Source organism: Alosa pseudoharengus, unplaced genomic scaffold (assembly GCF_046254945.1).
Source record: "Alosa pseudoharengus isolate Yale_2024_CS ecotype anadromous, Long Island Sound unplaced genomic scaffold, YU_APseudo_1.1 YU_APseudo_1.1_scf_10, whole genome shotgun sequence".
NCBI classification, from domain to species: Eukaryota; Metazoa; Chordata; class Actinopteri; order Clupeiformes; family Clupeidae; genus Alosa; species Alosa pseudoharengus.
This window is the reverse complement of record NW_027468565.1, coordinates 3,691,328-3,709,799: the sequence shown is the minus strand read 5'-3', so window position 1 is coordinate 3,709,799 and position 18,472 is coordinate 3,691,328. Positions and strand designations below refer to the sequence as shown.

The 18,472-nt window shown below is 40.6% G+C and overlaps 2 protein-coding genes across 2 annotated transcripts in view; both read right to left on the bottom strand.

The window, feature by feature from the left end:
• The window catches only part of tigara (TP53 induced glycolysis regulatory phosphatase a), a 35,931-nt gene extending 25,024 nt beyond the window's left edge, over positions 1-10,907 (bottom strand). Inside the window, exon 1 of the mRNA XM_076303048.1 lies at positions 10,706-10,907. Within this exon, the coding sequence (XP_076159163.1) occupies positions 10,706-10,737 (32 nt within the window). The 5' untranslated portion in view covers positions 10,738-10,907. The remainder of the gene's footprint in view (positions 1-10,705) is intronic.
• Positions 10,908-13,097: 2,190 nt separating this feature from the next.
• Positions 13,098-17,568, bottom strand: fgf6a (fibroblast growth factor 6a). The gene is made up of 3 exons (XM_076299665.1): positions 16,926-17,568; positions 16,395-16,498; positions 13,098-15,725 (listed from the first exon to the last, which is right to left on the bottom strand). Exons 1-3 carry the CDS (start codon positions 17,263-17,265, stop codon positions 15,549-15,551), a joined length of 621 nt encoding a protein of 206 aa, XP_076155780.1. The 5' UTR covers positions 17,266-17,568; the 3' UTR covers positions 13,098-15,548.
• Positions 17,569-18,472: the final 904 nt, after the last annotated feature.

Genomic DNA, 18,472 nt, shown 5'->3' with positions numbered 1-18,472 from the left:
CACGATTGTTGAAGGATTGTTGTTGCCACATAGAAGCATTGCATAGAAGACGTCTGGCTAAATTGCTATTAAATCCGCTTAGCATCGTGACCATGCTGAGCAAATTTGTTCAAAACTGCTGCATTGAAGTCAGGGGCGCCGCTAGGGTTGTAGCCTATTCCATAGTACGCACCCCCCCTGCCAAAAAAAAAAAAAGAGTACCCGACCTTATTTACCAAATTTGCGCTTTTGGTAAATGTAGGCTAGCCTCCTTATTGAGCCTAAGACCTTTACATAAACTGGAACAGAAAACCCTCACGTCAACCTACCCATGTCATCCCTTATCAAAATAGCCTACTGCATGAAGCGTCTAACTTTTACAACACTGGCTGTAGGTTACGTGGGCTTATAGGGGTGTTTCGCTCTTTAAAAGTTCTGGGATGAGGGAGATTTCTCTCCCGGGATTTTTTTAAAATTATGGTTGCTAAACACACTATTTTAACGCAGTTTGGAAAGGACAGAAATAGGCCTACTGTTACAAAGCAAGCGGCTCTGACTCAAATTAGGTGAACATACCTTATGCGCATTATAACTTCACTACCCAACCCGTGACAAAGGGACAGCAAAGAAAAAATAAACCAATGAGTTTATGTCGCGATTTGCGATAGAGAAAAACACAGTTATGGTAACTTACTAACAATAAGGATTTGCTCACAACCAGTGTTGGGGAGTAACGGAATACATGTACCGGCGTTACATATTCAGAATACAAATTATGAGTAACTGTATTCCGATACAGTTACAAGTTAAATAGTTGGTATTTAGAATACAGTTACATTGTTGAAATCAATGGATTACACGACGATACTTCTGTTTCATAAGTTTATTCACTCTCTAAATAAATTAAGGCAACTCCATTTCCCAGAAGCTCCTGAAAGCAATCTATTATGACATTGTTTCCATGTTTAAATCCAAGCCCCACCGTCTTGCACTAGCCTCAAAACGCAGCCAGCGCGCATTATGGACGCGTCATGGGAGACCCTGAAATGACTGTTTGCACAGCAAATTAGGAGTAAAGTAAGTGGAGGTAACTCCTGTTCCTCACTGATTGTGGTTCCTGATGTCTGTTCAAAGGATATTTTCCCAAGTATAAATAGCTCAGGCTACTTCAGCCAATCGGTTGAACAGTTTGCTAATCAATAAACAAAGCCTAGTTCACGTGTTGATTTAGACCTACAATAAAACCAATCTCTAAAATAGGCACTGCATTCTAAGTTTTTTATTCTAACTTAAAAATAGCTTTATGGATTTTTTTTCTTAGATCTACATTTACGTTTTAAAATGAATTATATGGTGCAGCCTCTGAAGAATTATTCTTGCGAGTAGCTGTTGTGTTCACTTACCAGTAGATTCCACATTATACCACTAGGTGGTGCTGTGATTAGTTCGACTGTAGTGATTAGACAGGAAGTACTGTAGTTGATGTGTCTTACTACCTGCGTGTGGATGGAGAATGTGACATGCTGCTTGAATTAAACATCCATTACCATCTGACTTGATATTTCATTCTTGGACATCCAAACCTTACAAATTGGCGACGAGACAACCCAGTGAGCAATTTTAAGTGAGGATGGCTTTGAATACTCCATTTCCAGATTTATTTCTGCCATGCCCGGGAGAACCGGCAATTCCTTTCAAGGTATGGGTGAGGATGTTTGAGAATTATCTTCTAGTGATCAATGCAACCGGAAACACATGGCCGGAGGCAAGAAAAAGAGCATTATTACTGCATTGCTTGGGCTCAGAAGGGCAAAGAATTTTCCATACTTTACCAGATTCTGGAAACGATTTAGCAACTGCCATTACTGCACTACAGAACCATTTTACTCCTGCTATTAATGTGGTTGCTGAGCGCCACGCTTTCAGAAAAAGAGTTCAAGGAGCCCAGGAAACAATAGTGCAATACATTGCTTCATTAAGACAACTCGCTGCAACATGCGAATTCCCAAATGGAGATGATATGATTCGAGATCAGCTTGTTGAGCATGTGGCTAACCCTCGTATTAGAGAAAGACTGTTATTGAAAGAGAAACTTACATTAACTGAAGCCATTACTATAGCCACTCAAGTTGAATCAGCAACTCAGCAAGCTAAAGCTATTGCGGATGACCAGCACTTACCTGTACAAGTGGTCCAGACTAAAAGTGTAGAGCGCAGACGAAGACCTCAACGTCAGGGCACCACTACAAAGTTGCGCCAAGATTCTACTGCAAGACCAGCTTTAAAACCTACCTCAGCTTCCTCTGCACGTACCTGCTTCCGCTGTGGTTCAGACAAACATCTTGCCAATTCACGTGAATGCCAAGCAGCAAAAGCAACCTGCAGGAATTGCAATAAAAAGGGACATTTTGCACGTGTTTGCCAGTCTATGCAGACTCATTCAGTGAAAGAGGTTGAAGTGCCTGAATATACACTTTTGCTTGTGGAAGGAACAGACACTCCTGATAAGATACAATGTACAGTGGACATTCAAGCTGCACAGACTGTGAAGACGGTGAAATGAACTGTGGACACTGGTGCTTCAGTTTCAGTCTTACCCAGATGTATCTATGAGGAGCATTTCAAGGAAGCTCCTCTCCAACAATCTTCTGTTCGTCTGGTGACATATTCGCGAACACCTATCAACGTGCTGGGCTGTATGCAAGCAACTGTTCATATGGATGGCATTAAAGGTCCAGCCAACTTCTATGTTGTGGACTCAGGGACTGCACTGATGGGCATGGACCTAATATCTGCTCTCCACCTGCGCATCGAGGGCAATACCGTGTACCCACCATCTACATCAATCTCTCCTCCACCATTCACAGCGTCAGTGGGGCATCTGACCATACGTCCAGCCTCACCAACAACAATAGGATGTGCTATAGGCTTTATGCATCAGGTGAAGATTTCACCAACTGCTGTTCCTGTGCGTCAAAAGCTGAGACGCCTTCCTTTCTCAGTGAGATCTGCTGTGTCAGAAGAGCTGAACCGTCTCCTCTCAGCTGGTGTGATAGAGCGCATTGACTCTTCTCCTTGGGTCTCGCCGATAGTGGTCACACAAAAGAAGACTGGAGGAATCCGAATGTGTGTAGACCTTCGCGAGCCCAACAAAGCAATCATCATAGACAGTCACCCTCTTCCTCACATGGAGGAACTGCTCGCCACACTGACAGGAGCTACTTTATTTTCAACCATAGACTTGGAAAGTGCATATCATCAAGTACCACTTCATCCGGAGAGTCGGGATTTAACAGCTTTCATCACACATGAAGGGCTGTTCCGGTTTTGCAGAGTTCCCCAAAAGCTGATGGCCACAGTGCTGAGAGGCGTGTCAAATGTACAGAACTATCTGGATGACATTATTTGCTACGGGCGCACAGCACAAGAGCATGACACTGCTCTGGAAACGGTATTGCAAAGACTCAAAAAGGCAGGCTTACAGCTTAATGACAAGAAATGTCACTTTCGTCAATCTAGTCTGAAGTTCTTGGGACACCTGGTGACCGCTAATGGAATCAAACCTGACACAGAGCATTTGCAAGCAATCACACAGGCTCCTCCTCCCAAAGATGCTGCCAGCCTTCGCTCTTTCCTAGGTATGCTGTCTTGGTATGGGAAATTCATACCAAACTATGCCACAGTTGTAGAGCCGCTCCGCCTCTGTCTGCGTCAAGACGCCATATTTGAATGGACTGATAAGGCTCAGAAATGCTTCCTTGCCGTGAAACAGCTGCTAATTGACAGCCCTGCTCTTGCTTTATTCAACCCAGACTTTCCAACGATAATTTCAACAGATGCATCAGATTATGGCCTGGGTGCCGTGTTCACACAGTTGCATCCAGACCGCACGGAACGCACAGTGGCGTTCGCATCAGGGACACTGACGCCGGCCGAGAGAAAATACTCAACAGTTGAGAAAGAAGCTCTCGCCTGCGTCTGGGCTGTGGAGAAATGGAGGACGTATCTGTGGGGCCGTAAGTTCACACTCCGCACCGACCATCAGGCCCTTACAACGCTCCTCTCTACAAAAGGGGCTGATCGAGCAGGGATGCGTATTGCACGCTGGTCGGCTCGTCTCCTCTGCTTCACATATGACGTCGTCTACCGTGCCGGAACATTGAACCATACAGCCGATTGCCTCTCACGCTTACCTCTGCCTGCTGCCTCCCCTCTTATCGCAGACATGGAACCTGAGCTGGTGGCCTTGTTGTCAATGGGCCCTATCTCAGTGACTGCTGGTGAGTTTGAAGCTGCTTCCTCTTCCTGCTCCGAACTTGCTTCTCTGCGTCAACAAATTACCCAGAAGTGGCCTCCTTCTGTAAAGACTGTGAATCCAGTGCTTCAACCGTACTTCAAGGTTAGGCAGGAACTAAGTGTGAAGGACGACTTGGTGTTTCGAGGGTCACGCCTAGTTGTGCCTGTCTCCTTGCGCAGCACGCTCATTGCCCTGGCACATGAAGGCCATCAAGGCATTGTGCGGACAAAACAGAGACTGCGCGAGCTTTACTGGTTCCCAGGTATGGACACACTGGTTCGCTCTGAGATCTCTGCCTGTTCACTGTGTCAAAGGTCAGACAAGTCAGCAAGAGTCTCCAAGGCACCATTGCAGCCTATACCCTTACCTGAGGGCCCCTGGAGTAAGCTGGGGATAGACATTGTTGGACCATTTGAAACTGCAACATGGAACTGCAAGTTTGCAATCACCCTCACTGATTATTACTCAAAGTGGCCAGAAGTCGCTTTTGCATCATCTGTTACTACTGAGACAGTACTGGGTTTCCTCAGAAGTCTCTTCAGCCGCTACGGTAACCCAGAATCCGTGGTCACAGATAATGGGCCACAATTTACAGCTGCTGCTTTCTCTGCTTTCCTCAAAGACCGGGGTATCACACTTATCCATTCATCTGTGTACCATCCCTCCTCCAACGGTGCCATAGAGCGATTCAACAGAGTCTTTAAAGGCTGTATCCAAGCTGCAATCCTCCAGAAAAAAACGTGGAAATCTACAACAACTGAGTTCCTTCAGGCATATCGTGCCACCCCTCATGCCATGACCAACGCATCGCCATTTGAACTCATGTATGGCCGAAAAATGAGAACTAAGCTCAATGTTCTTGCTCCTCCAGCTGTGACAGCTCATGACGATGACGTACGTTGCAGAGTTTCCCTTCGCCAATCTCAAATGAAACAGTACTGTGATGCCAGAAGGGGAGCTCGCACTCCTTTATTCAAAGAAGGGGATAGAGTGCGAGTACGAAAACCAGTGCATGTTCCAAAGGGACATCAGAAATTCTCTGCACCCATCAGGATCAAGAGGCAAGTGGGTCCTAGCACCTACATCTTGGATGATGGGAAAACCTGGCATGCTTCCCATCTGGCCTCGGTACCCGTCAGACTGCCAGAGTCTCTAGCTCAGCCAGACTGGTCCGGAAGATACAGCTGAACCGGGAAATGATCAAGAAGCAAGAGACCGTCCTGCCAGAGCACATAAACCACCAGATTGGCTCAAGGACTATGAGACTTAAAGAATTAACATTACATGTTTGGACTGTGATACTTAGTTCAAGAAAAATTGCCTTTAAGAACAAAGTAATTGTCTTCTTGTTAATTCTTAAATGCTAATTTAAGGAACAGGTGTTAGAACATGTAGTAGCCTAGTGTTCAAAGATTTTGCTAATGTTATTAGAACAATTCATGTTAAGTTACATTTTGATTCTGCCTTAGGTATTGAGAACTTATAGCTAAAGGATGTTGCTCCCTAATACTGTCCTATGAGTGGAAGAAAATATCTTTTAAGTAAAGGGGGGATGTTGTGTTCACTTACCAGTAGATTCCACATTATACCACTAGGTGGTGCTGTGATTAGTTCGACTGTAGTGATTAGACAGGAAGTACTGTAGTTGATGTGTCTTACTACCTGCGTGTGGATGGAGAATGTGACATGCTGCTTGAATTAAACATCCATTACCATCTGACTTGATATTTCATTCTTGGACATCCAAACCTTACAGTAGCATATTTTAACGTGCGGTTTTTGATTGTCATTACGCGATCACGTCCATTTTGAGGGCCCTTATATACAGTAGCCTAGCTAGCGTATTTACATTTACAGGTCATTTGCGTTCCACCTGTAATATGAGCCCCTCGTACTGGGTTGATGCCGCCGAAAAATCTCACAGGCACCCCTTAATTATAATTTCTGGCTACGCCCTTAAAGTAGCCTATTTATTTTGTTTGTTTTAATTAGCCTAGTCGCCTGCTGTAGTTTTAGTGGTCACCTTGCTATTTTAAAGTTGTATCAGGTAGCTTAGTTGACTTTACATTCTCCTATGTGGGCCTAACACTTCAGCTATTTGGAACAGAAGAACACACCAGAATAGGCCTGTTTAGTAAGTAGGATTTGATGGCGCATTCCTACACTTATAAAATGCAATTAAATGTAGAAGTAATCTAAGTATTCAGAATACTCAGATTGAGTAACGTAACGGAATACGTTACAAATTACATTTTTGGGCATGTATTCTGTATTCTGTAACGGAATACGTTTTGAATGTAACCCTCCCAACACTGCTCACAACACTCTAAATACATTGCACTTGGTTGTCCCAAACTTTTAGATGATAGGCAGGCCTACGCACAGTCAAGGACTTTTAACACCTGCACCAACCCGACTCGTCATGACGTGCTTTAGCCCCAAAAAGGTTGAGAACCTCTAATGCTCTACGCATTAACTGAATCCCTGTTCCAAACAGTGTTTTATTTTTTTTAAATAAGCCTACAGAGGTAAGCAAACAATTCAACATTTTAAACATGTGTAGAGCGTGACCGTAGAGGACAATCTCTCACTGCTGTCAGTGTCAGCATCGCTGCTAAGAACATAGGCTAAGTCTTTTAACGTTATGGTTAAACGCCTGAAAAATATTAAGCTGCTGCTGTTGTTTTCTTTTCATGACTGAATGATTTAGCCTATAAATGAATGGAACGTTGTTTTTTTAAGCACCAGAATTGACCCATCCAAAGCCACGCACGACAACCGCCACAGGTCAATCGTTATCATGTCATGCTACATTTTCATATTTTATCTGGTTTTCCATGCACACCATATTCCGTTTTTTTCGGAATAATTCCAATATTCAGATTGCACATGAGTCAATAAATATAGGCTAGTCACACAAGTTTTTTATTTTTATTTTATTGTTGTAGGCTAATATTGAATGATTTCACCATGAAAAAATTGTATGCACAGTGCGTACAGGATTACGCCTGCCGGTGTTCCAGTTTAGATGGTGAACAGTTTAACTGGTGATATCTGCATAAAATCAGTGAATATTCAACAAGACCCTGCCTACTTCTTAATCTGCTCTGCCTCCGATAGTGCAGGTTTATATTAGGCTACATTTTCACGAAGTGTTTGCAACTGAGACAATATAACGGATATCGCTGAAAACATCACCAGTGTATGTCTAATACATGTCCGTTTAAGCATTATCCACAAATATGATAGGCTACATAGGCCTACTGAATGAATGGAAAAAAATAAAACTAGCTGGGATTCGAACCACGCATGGACAAGAAAGTTGATTGGATTAGCTTCTACATCGTCTATATCACTACACTACGAGCCGCTGAAATTGATGCCAGATTTCTATGTATATATTGAACTGTTAGTCAAAGTTAACACAGGTTATCATAAGTGAGAAATATACGCCCATGTTAACTGGTGCCATTTAACATGGGCATATGCAAGCCTCAAAACAACAAAATAGGTACCAAAACCTAACTGATGTACAACAAACTGGCATGTCCCACTAACACTTTATTCCGTTTTGGGGGTTAATTATATGAAATACGTCAGTCATGTGCAAACATTATCATAACTTAGTGTCACGTCTCGGTGAAGTTATGCAGTGAGCTGTCTAATGATTTGAAGTGAACACATGAAACTTATTTTCTCTGAGTTAAATATTATTTAATTTGTTGGTCCTAATTTGACGCCACAAAATGGTTATCATGGTAGCATATATTACAAAACTTTGATGAGAGAGTTTGATGACAGATGTTGCTGTTTCAGATTCCCACGTAGCCTAAATTAGAAAATAGTTTAGCCTACTTACTGCTCGTTCAGCAGCCTGTTGCAAAACATTCACTTAGCCTAGATGTTTGCTATAATGAATATCTTGATCGATTGACAAATAAGCTGTCAGAACATAGACCTACATTCATTTAATAGGAACACCATGCTATTGCATAGATACAAAATAACCAGTGGTGCAATTGGTTAGCAGGGTGGACTATTGCTGCAAGCTTGCTATTTTAGTGAGCAGTTCGAGGCCTAAGTGATCTTCATAATTTTTGCTTTCTGCACAAAAAACGAGCAACGTCTGATGGGGTCATTTGTTACTGTTTGTGATGCAAAATTACTGAGGCAAAATTAATCTGCATTATTCAAGGCATGCATTCGCTGTGTTTGCTCATGTTATAGGCTATCACCAGTTAACATGGACATCAGGATAGCTAGTAAGCTAGTAGACTAGTCTAATAGACTTATAACAAGTGTTGCTCTCTGTGGTGTAGTGGTGATAGTGCTTACTGCTTAGAACATTTTGCCTCAGTGAGACTCATGTTCGAAACCCAACAAAACCTTCGCTCTGTAAGAAGAACGCCTTCAGAAATGATATATATATAGCCTCGGAAACATAGAGGCGTCGAGCTATATCATCACTTAAAGGAGCTTGTGTGGACAAGTAGGGTGAAGAGTTAAATGGCAATGATGTTATTACATACTCGTTGATCTGACTCCATTTTATCAATAATTTGTATCACCAATCAATTACCAAGTAACTATCTTATCAGCTATGGAGGAGAATGGCATGGCACACTACGGGAATTGAAGATATACTATTGGTAGGCAAATGAACAATTTAATAAGCATTAAGTCTTAAAGGTAAATGTAACCCATATCACTTCAGTTGAATGTACAAGTAAACTCACATAGTCTACTGTAACAAAGTAGCAAATGGTAATAAAGGAAACTTAACCAATTCACAGAGGTAAACTTGACAAGTTAGAGATAACTGATACACCAGATAAAACAATACAAACCCAGAGATAGAGAGAGGGGGAGAGAGAAAGAGAGAGAGAGAAAGACAAAGGGAGACAGAGAGAGAGGAGAAGAGGGGGAGAGAGAGGGAGATGAAGAGGGAGAGAGAGGAAGAGCCCCAAGATGGGAAAGAAGACAGAAGAGAAGAGAAGAGCAGAGAGAGCCGAGAGGAAGAGAAGAGAAGAGAAGAGCCACTGGAGGACCAGAGCCTCCACTTTTATCATTCACTTGGGCCACCCCCGACTCATCAGAGCCTTTGTTGTCTGAGGTGGATGGGTGTGGCCCAGGTGGATATCATAACTTTATGCTACAGCTTAATTCTTAATCTACAATTATGAACAGATACATTCAATTGTACCAAAACCATAATCAGACTGTTGCCCACATTACAAGTATTAATTCAAGACCAAACATGAATGTATTATTCACAACACATATTTACAGAGCAATACTGTATGATAATGAGGTTGGCCTATCTCACCACAAGACATCAAGTAGGCCCAGGACTGAGTTATCTCTCAGTAGAGGGGCCAGAACAAGGACCAAATGGTCACTTTAGGCATGAGCGGGTGTTGGGGATCTTTGGCCATGGCCAGCTAAGACAATACAGATCAAACGCAGGCATCCACACATGTAAATTGACTGCAAAAGGCATTCTTTAGAAATGCATAAGGTTTGGGCAAAAGACGGGCCTTACAGCTGATTTACTTTGACACATTTCCTGTTTGCACAACATTTTGTGTGGATGCTTAAGCAGACATGCATTATACATAGCGATTCCCGCATGTTTTCGGCAAGATCTTGCTTCATATTCTGTCACGCACTGTAGGCTTGTGAAAATGTGAATCTCCAGCACTGGAAGGGCGGAGGCAGAGCAAAGCGTTGTTAACAAGTAGGCAGGGTCTTGTTGAATATTCACGGATTTTATGCAAATATCACAAGTTAACCTGCTCACCATCTAAACTGGAACACCGGCGCCACTGGTCCTGATAACCGGTGTTTTCAAGCAGCCTACTGGGACTAGCAACCTGTTAGTTCACTGACATAAGCTTTGCAAATAAACTCAGACATATTTAAGTTAGAATGACGGGGTTATTAGTTTATAACGTGTCTATCTGTTATTAACTTTTTGAAATTAACACTTCGCCAGCAAGCAGTAGGCCTAGCTTACTTTGTGGGCAGTTTTGGTGACGTTTGCTTGCTAACATAACTGACTGGCAGACACCTCGCAAATAACCTCAGACTTATTTTCTGGTTACAGTAACTAGGTCATTGGAATTTACTGTGTCTATTTCTCGATACTTTAGAAAACAAGAAAAGGGAAAACCAATAAGATTGATATTTCAGCACGGCAGTATGGGGTTTGCCATTCGGACTACCGTTTCGGTGGTGAGCGACGCAGACACTAGGCGACGCAGAACTTCGAAAGTTTCATGGCATGCTGGTGTGCGTCGAGGCAGCGGCCATTGCGTGGAGTCGACGCAGAAACATATATCAGCCTTAAGGGGTTGGTTATAGCCTACACATGCAGCACATTAGGCATATTGAAGTTATGGTTAAATTATCAAAACTGATGTTACTTACTGTCGCATTATTGTTAGAATACAAGGTATCATAGCCTACTATTGGAGTTCCACTTGTCAGAGTCCACAATTTCACAGTGTCTTCAAAATAAACTGAGATCAGCAACCTGCATGAGACAAATTTAGCAGCCTGAGGCAGTCTCCGATTTGATTGGCTGTTGTAGCGTTCCTAACTGAGTGGGATTCCCTAAGGTTTTATAGAAAAAATATCTATAGTTAAGGCCTATCCTACATCAAAAAGTTAATGAAGTAGTTTTCGTGGAATAATAAAATCTAATATGTTTTAATAAAACAATTCTAATAAATAAATAAAATGTAGGCCTAATTATCGAAACTTGCAAATGTAGCCTATAGGCCTATATACCAACTAGCCTACAATGGTAATTAACTGACAAAAGCCTATGATCCTTTGATGTGACAGAAAATGTCTGTGAGTGTCTTTCGGCTGTCACAGAGGATAAAATATGTTACACAAGAGGACAAGTCTCTTTAAGCTTTTGAAACAAATAAATCAAATGTGTTTGATTTTATTCTTTTTGGCCAATTTCTGAAATGCAATAGGACAATATAAGCTCAATTAAAATATTTGCTGCAGTTTTTGGAGAACATTTCTGACGTGTCATTAGGCTAAAAGAAGTATAAAGTAAGTGTGGTTCAACTTCACTCTTTTAGAAAGAGGCGATTCTAGAAACCGTTTGATGGGGTGGCCAGGTAGGCGCACAGACTGAGAGGGTTGTAACATGTAAAAAGTGAAAAATAAAGTAAAAATAAGCAATTTTACATATGTAGCATTTAACCTTTTGTTGAAAATGTGCCTCTGAAATTACATGTCATTATTATTGAATCAGCAAGAGTATACAAACCATGCCCAATCTAGGTTATTATTATCAAGCCTCAGCTTCTTCTGAGATGCCTGTGTGACCTGATATCAATAGAAGCCTAATGGTAGACCACATTACCTGCAAAAGTGTATCTTGCTCAAAATGCTTACTGTAGTTTGCCTCAAAGTATTTATGCCAATGCAAATGTCAATGCAATCAGATTGACAAGTGTTTATTGTTCATGAGCAAGATAGTCAAACTGTTTTGTCTCTGTAAGTATTTTCCAAACTGTTTTGTCTCTGTAAGTACTTTCCAATGAAAAACAATTATGTGCGGCATAGCTATTTCAAAACTACAAAGTTACACTTTATTGTGGGGGGGGGGGGGGGGTTAATTGCAAGAGACTGGATGTTTTACTGCACTGGACTGTTAGTACTTACACTTATTGACAGACATTGTTACAGTATAAAGATAACGAAAAGAACGCAAAGAAAAAATTAGAAATTTACAGTGAAACACTGAAACCCCTTAGAGCTGTGCACCGCTGAGTCAGATTTACTTTATAGGTAAATATTTGTAGTCTATACTTCCTGACATTCCTGTCAGTCAGGCTACATATTTTCAGATATAATTCCTCATAATTTAGGAAACCTTTATGAAACAAAATGTAACAGAAATGTATAAAACATGCTTGACAGATTATGACTAATTATGACAAGTGGTTCAATGTCAGTGCGTGTAATTGCTCAAGCGATAACATACATTTGTTTTTTAGGGTAGGACTATTCAACATGGAACCAGTTTGTGCATTTTGACCAACATGACATTAGCAATTGCAACAGCGGACTTTTGTACACAGTCAGCATGGATGTCCTAAAGCATTTGCTGTTCAAGATTGGGAGAAATTGCTTGAAGTGCTTGAAGTGATAATGTGATGGAGTTTGAGAATTTCAATTCTGATCTGAGAAATGCGCCAAAGCAACTGAGGAAAACTGTAAAACCTTGGTCAGAATACCAACATGATAGAGCACCACAACACCATTTTCAATCTGGCCTGTTTGTGTGCCTGTTCTATTACAAACACAAGCATCTTCAACATGTTGCTAACAGGTCCTGAGTCTGTTGTAAAGTAGCAGACTTTCACAGTTTTTTTCTTTAGTCGTGAGCCGAGACTTGGTCCAGAATTGGGATGGTCTAATCCATCCATCTACAAACTAAGTCTTTTGGCTTATCCAAATGAATCCATTCTGTGTCCAGCTTGCTCCTGGTAGTGGACTGATGAACAATTGTTGGAAGGAAAAATTATATCTACTTCTGTTTTTTTTGTTGTTCTTTCGGGCACCACAGTAATTTACAAGGTGTGCTTAATTATATAAAGATCATGGTAGGTCTTCATGATGATTGATGATGAATGTGAATAAGCAATGACTTACCTACTGTACATTCACACAAAACAGCAAACATACAGCTTTAAACATTTTAATAATTAATTTAATACATCTATATCTTGTGCACAGCACATATGTACAAAAATAAAAGGTAAATATTTGCAACATATCTACTCCCCCGCCACACACACACACAAAACACATGATTTTTGCAGATCAGAACTAAGGCAAAAGGTGTTGAAAAAAGAAGATGAGGGGTATTGAAGGGTGCATTAGTCCTTTCAGCAGTTTAGGATTGTAATTACAAGAGTAGGAGCAAAGGCCGGATGCGACATACAAGGAGTCACCCTTGTGTAATATTCTGCAGAGTTCATGCTACATAGCCAGATACAGTGTTTACAGTCTTACAAAAAGTGTCTTTGTGAGCCGGTTTAATGTCACAGGAATAAGGTTCTAACGTATCCAGTAACATCCCAGGAGACTAAGTGCAAGCAAGACTTCAGGACATACAATATCTCCTTACATCAATTATTTCTGATTAAATTGCAAGACAAACTGAAAACAATGGCACACAACATTTCTGAATAGAAGAGAGAAGAATATGTGATGGGAGGTTTGTATAATTAGCATATGTCTGTATATCTGAATGGCAAGAATACTGTATTAAAAATAAATAATGTTAAAATTATGTCCATGAGAATTAATACAGAAACTCGACTGCAACCAGTCTTAAACTGCAAGTGGGACTGGTTGGTCATTAACTCTCTGTAGCTGTTATTAAGAATTTACACTAAGCATTCAACATTGCTCCCAGTAACAAATAATTACAAATTATCCCCAGGGGAATGGTTTTATTTGAAGACTACTGAGTATCTTTCTGCATCAGTTAAAAGACAGAACAGTCAGTGAGTTACTTTTTTCTTTATCGTTCCAAAACAAGTGCTCACCCTAAAATTATATATCCCAAAAAAAAAAAATGCTCACCCTAAAATTACTTGGCACCAATGTCCCAAATCATCAGTAAAATCATAAAATATGTAACAAATGTCTGTCATGAGGTAAATTTGTGGAAAAAGTGCTATTTAGGTACTGTATATAAGTCTTCCCCCCTACCCCTCTTTCTCTCCGTCTCAGGAGTTCAAGACTTGTATCCATAACGGTTCAACCATAAACAACTATTTATGCTCTCAACAGCATGCAATCATGTGCAAACTCATTTCTTAATTTGTGAAACTGTAAACAAGCACCACTGCAACGACAATATCTCCTGAATTAAGGAATAACAGATGCACACACAGTGCCTTCCCTCTGATGCTAAATCAGTAATGGGTCTGCAAATTAACTACATTATCTGTTAAATAGAATAATAAAAAAGGTTCTTAATATGTGCCACCTGTAACTCCCCAGTATTGCAGCAGTATTGTACCATGCCCCCAGGATCCGTTTTAAAAGTCAGAGTAGTGTTATATCGCACATTTTGCAAATGCTTTGATAGAACTTTGGGTTCATGTAGGGCATCTGGGCAGAGGGATAGTATTATGTATCTTGTGGTTGGAAGACTTTCTCTAAACACAGCAAGAACTTATTTATAACGAAAAGGGAAACTAAAGGCCATTACCAACAAAAGAGCCATTAAAGATCAGCATTTTTGCCATCTTATGAGTCAAAATATTTCAGTTAGTCATGTTTAGTCCACAGGTCTAAAGACCTATTTCTTCTTGTCATATTAAAGTCTTATTAAAATAAATCCTTAGTTCACACAAAGGCTATCAGTAATAATCTTATTCTAATTAAGTACTACATTCCTGGTACTCATGACTGTACGCCTTCAGCCAAATATCAGTTGAAAAGTATCAGGTATCAAGGGGAGTTCATTCCCACAGTCCAGCAGTTAAACTGGTCAGATACAGCAGCATTATAAGAAAAATGTCCACTTACAAACACTGTTATGTCAGTTCTGGGCTCTAGGATCTCAACAGCTTAATTAATCTGATTATGAAAGAAAACAACCAGAAGATACCCATGGCCTTCTAGTAATTAGGCTAGTACACATACTTTTCTGGAGTGTTAACAGACTTGCAGAAATCCATTTTTTCCCACTGAGTACATCTGTTGCATAAGTTATGGGGTCACAATCACAAAGCTAAGGCACCACCTACTGTAATTTCACTGCATGAATATCACTTTAGTAATTTCTTCAGTTTTACTCACAAGAGAATGGCAATGATGAACATAGTCATCTGAACAATGGTGGTGAACAAGCATGTTTCTCTCTGAAACCATCATGCACACTGAGGTAATAAAACACTGTAAATTGTATACATATAAGCCAAGGATATTAGTTAACCCAGTGACACCTGTATAATTTGCACCTGTTGTGAGGAGCACCTAAGTCATAGGCCATAGCAAGCCTCTTAAAGAAGAATAAAAGAAGTCCCTTACAGAATTAGAACAGAAACTACACTTAGCATAGACAATGAAGTACATAAATATTTGACAATGTCTGCTGATGAAATTAGCAAAGTATGTCTTTGTGTGTAAACAGAATAGTAGGTCTCTTTCTTCTGAAGTTCTGTGGATTTTCAATTTTCCTCAAACTCAAATGTGCAAATTAGTGGTTCATTGTCAGTTTAGCTCATAGCCGTGGTAGGAAGTGTGTAACAGTCATGGCGATAGAGGCCTTGTATCCTCTCTTCATGCGCCCATTTTTGCTTAGAGCAATGTAACATCCTCTATGTATGGAAGACTCATAAGCATTGTAGTTGTTGGGAAGCAGGGTCTCCTTGAACTTGCATTCATCTTGGAAGACTCTCTGAAAAAGTCATCGAGGGAAAACTTTAACAAACAGCCCAACTCAAATTTAGCTGATAGATTTTTCATTATTTATTGCAATTACTTTATCGGCATAATATTCATACCGATTTTGAAAGATTACTGATTATTCCAATAAGCAGAGCAATAAGGTACATGTAGGTATTAACTGATATCTGAATCTGATACACCTGGGCCATTTCTTCCTGAATTCCATCCACTCTGATTGTTGAGTAAATGGATGACTAATTGGATGGAACTACTAATTCAAAGTCAACATTCTATTTATGAATTTCTGGGGTTATCCACATCAAATTGGTTTAGGTTTAAGTTAGCTTTTAGAAGTTGCAAAATTCATACATAATTTCAAATCAAGCATAGACTATCTGTAACATTTAGTGTTACAGAGTACAGATTGGCAGGATCCAAATCAATACCATGTTTCCCCAACAGCAGCATCATTACTTTAATGACTTTTTCAGGATATTAACAACAGACATAAGCTACCTGTAATATCTGGTGTTATAGGGAATATACAGATTGGTCGGATCCAAAGCCTGGTTTTCTCCAACAGAACCACCATTACTCTAACCAAATTTAATGAACAGGAAATTTGTGTATGCAGAAAATACCTTGGATTGCTTGACAATATCCGAGATATCATACCTACCGTTCCGTACAATCTCCCACGGCTATTCATTGCGACAAACAGCTCAGTTTTCACCCCAAACAAGCTAACGACTCCACGCTCTACAGCTGAGATCTCTATTAGACCTGATAGAACAAAACATTGAATTAGCCTACAAACAGCAGAACTTCAACTATCCTACACTGTATGAAACATAGGATAAATTGGAGGGAATTAATCTACAATGACTGATCTATTTCCCCTTGGGGATCAATAAAGTATCTATCTATCTATATCTATGTAATACAACTGTTCGATAACCTATACAGTGCAAAATATCCAACCAGATTTAGGTATGAATTATTTCACTTATGGATAGTATACATAAAGATACAATTTGCACCTTAACACTCATCTCATCTTTGAGCTTGAAGACATGTACATAAATGGTGGACAATCTGTCTTTTATTTGGGACACATTTGTCTGTTCTCATAACGGATTGGTTATCATGCAAAAAGCAGGGATATGGGCTACATGCTTAATGACTTGTAATTATTTGGGGACCAACTCACTGTACTGGTTTTCATTATGTGCGCCGTTTATCCTGCCGTCTGGGAGGATCTGAAGGTGAAACCCGATACCCACGTTGCAGTACAGCCTCCGCACTCTCTTGATACCAAGCAAATAGTCACTCTCCCAGTTCAGGTCAGATTTCTCCCCCGAGATCCCTAAAACGGAACGGGAGAAAAGGTTCTCCCATGTTTCTTCCATTAAAATTACATTAGTCCTGTTTGAGAGAGGATACAATGACACAATCCCACAGAGGGACCCAAAGAGAACAATCGCTGTCAACGTCCAGTGCGTGTTGGCTTCGTAGGACATACTGATGGAGAGCTTTTGCGCAGTGGCCATCCAGTTTACCTTCAGGGCACGTGGTCAAAATTAATGACCCTAAAAATAAGACTCTTCTTGTTTTTCTTCCTTCGGCATGGTGGCACAGACTTATTTTTGGAACAGAGTTCTGGACTTCGAACATGCAACAACAGCCACTGAACTGATCAGAAGCCAGCAGAGACAGAGCAAAGCTCGAGATTAAACTGGTGATTACCATGTTTTACCGGCCTATGCCCCTCACAATGAAGAACATAGTACGAGAAGAGGATCACCCGCTGAAATGCTAAAGCTTGCATGCTCGCAATATGATATCACACTGACATTAAAGCTGTCCTATCGAATAGAAAGGTCACTGAGAGAGAGGGGGTAGGGGGGTGGTGAGTGAGAGAGAGAGGAAGGCTACAATCTACGGTGGGCAGTGGTGGCAAAATGGTCGGCTATAGCCCAGTCACTGATTGGCACTGGTCGCTCCCAAAATTGGATTAGTGGTGATGACGGGCTGCTTCTTTATTTAGAGGGAAGGTGTAAAAACAGTTCAGAGATCACCACATGGCAATGAGAAGTCTTGCAGGGACCTTCTTCAGTTATTGTTGATCAAGTTAGGTCTTCTAGGGACATTTAGGCGTAGACTTCATTTTCACAAATGGTATTAAGCTAATTATATTAATTTGGGAAAACAAACTAAGAACCACTTTCCACATGGTCTAAATAGTGTTTAATTCAACAGTAGGCCTAGGTTGACCTATTCACCTACAACTCTAATAGGACAAAAGACATAATTATTAACTCATTAAAGAATTTAGGGATTATTATTATGAAGGGTTGTGTGTTGTTTAAGGGATTAAGTGGATGGCAAAAACGAAGATGTTTGCTTTTGCTGTGCTATGTCAGCTTGCCTGGAATGTCAGCTATGTCAGCTTGCCCTGTTGTTGCCCTCACTCTCAGTATGTGTCTTTATCTTACTGCAACTTAGCTGTTGTAATGAGTGACTCACTTTGCATAAAAGTGTTTACCAAATGAATATGCTAAATGTGGCAACCATAATGGCCTCTAATTAAGGTACAGGCTCTAATACATAGTCATATGTTTTCAAGGGGAATTAGGGCTAATGTGGCAATTTGAACATGTCTCAACAGTTTCAACAGTCAGCCTTCACCCAGCCTCCCTGTATGTTCACGTATGTTCTTCCACCTCAAACTGTTAGTGATTGTTGAGCCTATGTTTA

Bases quoted from the DNA above. Each gene is read 5' to 3' on its own strand.
- fgf6a (XM_076299665.1), bottom strand. From the start codon at position 17,265: ATGGCCACTGCGCAAAAGCTCTCCATCAGTATGTCCTACGAAGCCAAC. The intron at 16,499-16,925 runs GTGAGTTGGTCC...TTGTTCTATCAG, and splicing joins ACATAATGAAAACCAGTACA to GTCTAATAGAGATCTCAGCT. The intron at 15,726-16,394 runs GTAGGTATGATA...TGACTTTTTCAG, and splicing joins GTGGGAGATTGTACGGAACG to AGAGTCTTCCAAGATGAATG.